Below are 2458 nucleotides of genomic sequence, written 5' to 3'. Positions count from 1 at the left end.
GCAGCTGTCCAATATTCCTAGCACCACTTATTGAAGGGAATTGTCTTTTCTCCCTCGTATATTTTTGTCTCCTTTGTCACAGATTAATTGACCATATGTGCATGGGTTTGTTTCTGGACTTTATAATCTGTTCCATCTATCTGTGTGTCTGGTTTTGTGCCAGTACTATATTGTTTTGACTACTGTAGCTTTGTAGTATAGTCTGAAGACACCTTCAGCTACTAGTTTGTGAGTGTGATACCCCCAGCTCTGTTCTTGTTTCTCAAGATTATTTTGGCTATTTGGGGTCTTTTGGGTTTCCACACAAAATTTAAAATTATTTGTTCTAGTTCTGTGAAAAATGCCATCTCTAGGTAATCTCTTATGATCCTTTATATTTATGTGGTGTTGGTTGTAACTTCTCCTTCATTTCTGATTTTATTGATTTGGGCCTAGTAATACACTTTAAATCCACTCATATTAGTGATCTTCATTTCTTTTCAACCGAGCAAAATCCCACATCCCTCTGCCTGAAAACTGAAACCTTTCAATCAGAGACACCGTATGACCTCTGGGACTTACCTCCCCTCCCCTCCTTTGCCTCAAAACAGCCCCCCTCAATAATACTATGCATTCACTTCACTACTTCCCCAACAAGTGTCTGATATCTTTCCTTCAAAATAAGCCAAACCAGGCAAACTACTAACAACAATAACCAACCTCCCTCAAAGACTCAATGCTACTTTGATCATGACAGAAAACATGTCATCCCTAATCACTACTTCTCTCAGAGACCTCCAGCTTCCTGTTCTCATCTGATTTCCCCACCCTCATGTCCTTGCTCAGGGACAGATAAGCCAAGGATGGAGAAAAGTAGAACCTTAATTACAGGTGACTAACTGAATGTGGACTTCCTTCAACACTTTATCCCCCGACAGAACCTTTGGCCTTGTGACTGGAGAGACCCAGGCTGTGTTCCTTCTAGATAAGCACCATGAACAGAGACAGCTTCTCCGAAAACCCCAGGGAAGATAGGAAGAAATTAGAGAAGAAATCCAAGTCGGGATTTCTGAGTTGATCTGGAGAGGGCAGAGGAGTGGCCCAGGGGACATTGTATGGTGACTAGATTTCTGGGCATTGGGGGTTGGGGGAGGGTCAGAAGCACTGGGGACAAGGAGCAGCATGTCAGGGGAAGATCCAGAGCTTCTGACCCTCATTCTGTCCTTGCCTGGTATCCTTGGGTACAAGATCTGTGATCTTGCACTGGATTGGATGGTTCTCAGTCTATTCTGGAAGGTTAGAGAAGAGCATGCCATCAGCATTAAACACCTACTACATGCCAGACGGGAGCCTAGACAATGTTACCCATTTTCTCTGTTAGCCATGGCTAGAGAGGGTTTATTAGCTCTACTTTATAGATCTAACATGGAGGCCCTGCAGCCAAGGAAGAGTTCCTGGCTGAAAGTCAGACATGTTTAGCTGAATCATTGCTGGGATTTATTTTTCTTTCTTTTTTAGACTTTCAAGACTATTTCCCAATACTTCTCTAAGAAAGAGTGGGCACGTCTGGGATACTCGGAGAAAACCACCTATGTGAATATGAAGAGAAACTATGAAACCATGACTAGACTAGGTAATAGGAAGTTCTGGGTTCAGACAAGGCTGGGAATAAATGACGATTCCTCTTTACAAGCCATGGTTTATTCTTCTTAGGCTATGCCAAGTGTCCCACATTTGTCCTTTTCTGTGCGAAGAAATCCCAGGGCAGTTTTCAACCCTTCTGCTCTTTTAAATCCTGTGCAGGGCTGTGGCCTGAGAGTGGCCACAGAGATGCTCAGACCTGGATTCTATGCATTTCTCTCTCACTGGCCGTGGTTCAGATTCCCCCTGCCCAGCTGATGAGCTTTACTGTTGGTGCTGTGTCCCAGCATTTCCCCCTCCTCTCAGGTTGTTTGTTAAGAAACAAATATTGTGCATCATTCTAGGTCTCCAGTGTACCCCACCGGCTTTCATGTGTCCTAAAAATGGAGCCACAAAATCCAAGCGCTGTGATTCTAAAACTAAGAACCCCAGGGAAAAGGGTAAGTGACAGGAAATGAGTCTCCTGAAGCCCATTTATGCGGGGTTCCAGATGGGGAAAGATTCTCAGGACTTTGTTCCCTCAAAAGCATCATGGTTAAGTGAAAAAAAATGGAATGCAGAGGGTTAAGCACAGTCAGAGGCCATTCATATATAATCCTAAAACATGCAAAACGAGAATATATATATTTTTATGGATAGAAAGTATTTGGTAAATGTATAAAAACGTGAATGAGAATAAAACCCATCAAACTCTGGAGTGAAGAAGTGGAAAAGGGAGGAGGGTAGGGATCACTGAGGGCCACACAGATGGCTTCAGCTGTGACTTGTCCATAGTGTTTTGTTATGTTTTGAATAAAGAGCTCAGAGCGATCTGAAGTAGTTGTGAGATAATGTTGAA

At 43.0% G+C, this 2458-nt stretch overlaps 1 protein-coding gene across 1 annotated transcript in view; it reads left to right on the top strand.

Moving 5' to 3' along the window:
* The window catches only part of LOC105003610 (protein SSX2-like), a gene marked incomplete at its 5' end in the record, with an annotated part of 9319 nt that overhangs the window by 2524 nt on the left and 4337 nt on the right, over positions 1 to 2458 (top strand). The window contains one exon of the mRNA XM_010860882.1: positions 1927 to 2060. Within this exon, the coding sequence (XP_010859184.1) occupies positions 1927 to 2060 (134 nt within the window). The remainder of the gene's footprint in view (positions 1 to 1926; positions 2061 to 2458) is intronic.

This window comes from Bison bison, unplaced genomic scaffold (assembly GCF_000754665.1).
Source record: "Bison bison bison isolate TAMUID 2011002044 unplaced genomic scaffold, Bison_UMD1.0 scf7180017857558, whole genome shotgun sequence".
NCBI classification, from domain to species: domain Eukaryota; kingdom Metazoa; phylum Chordata; class Mammalia; order Artiodactyla; family Bovidae; genus Bison; species Bison bison.
This window is presented reverse-complemented; position numbering and strand designations above follow the sequence as displayed.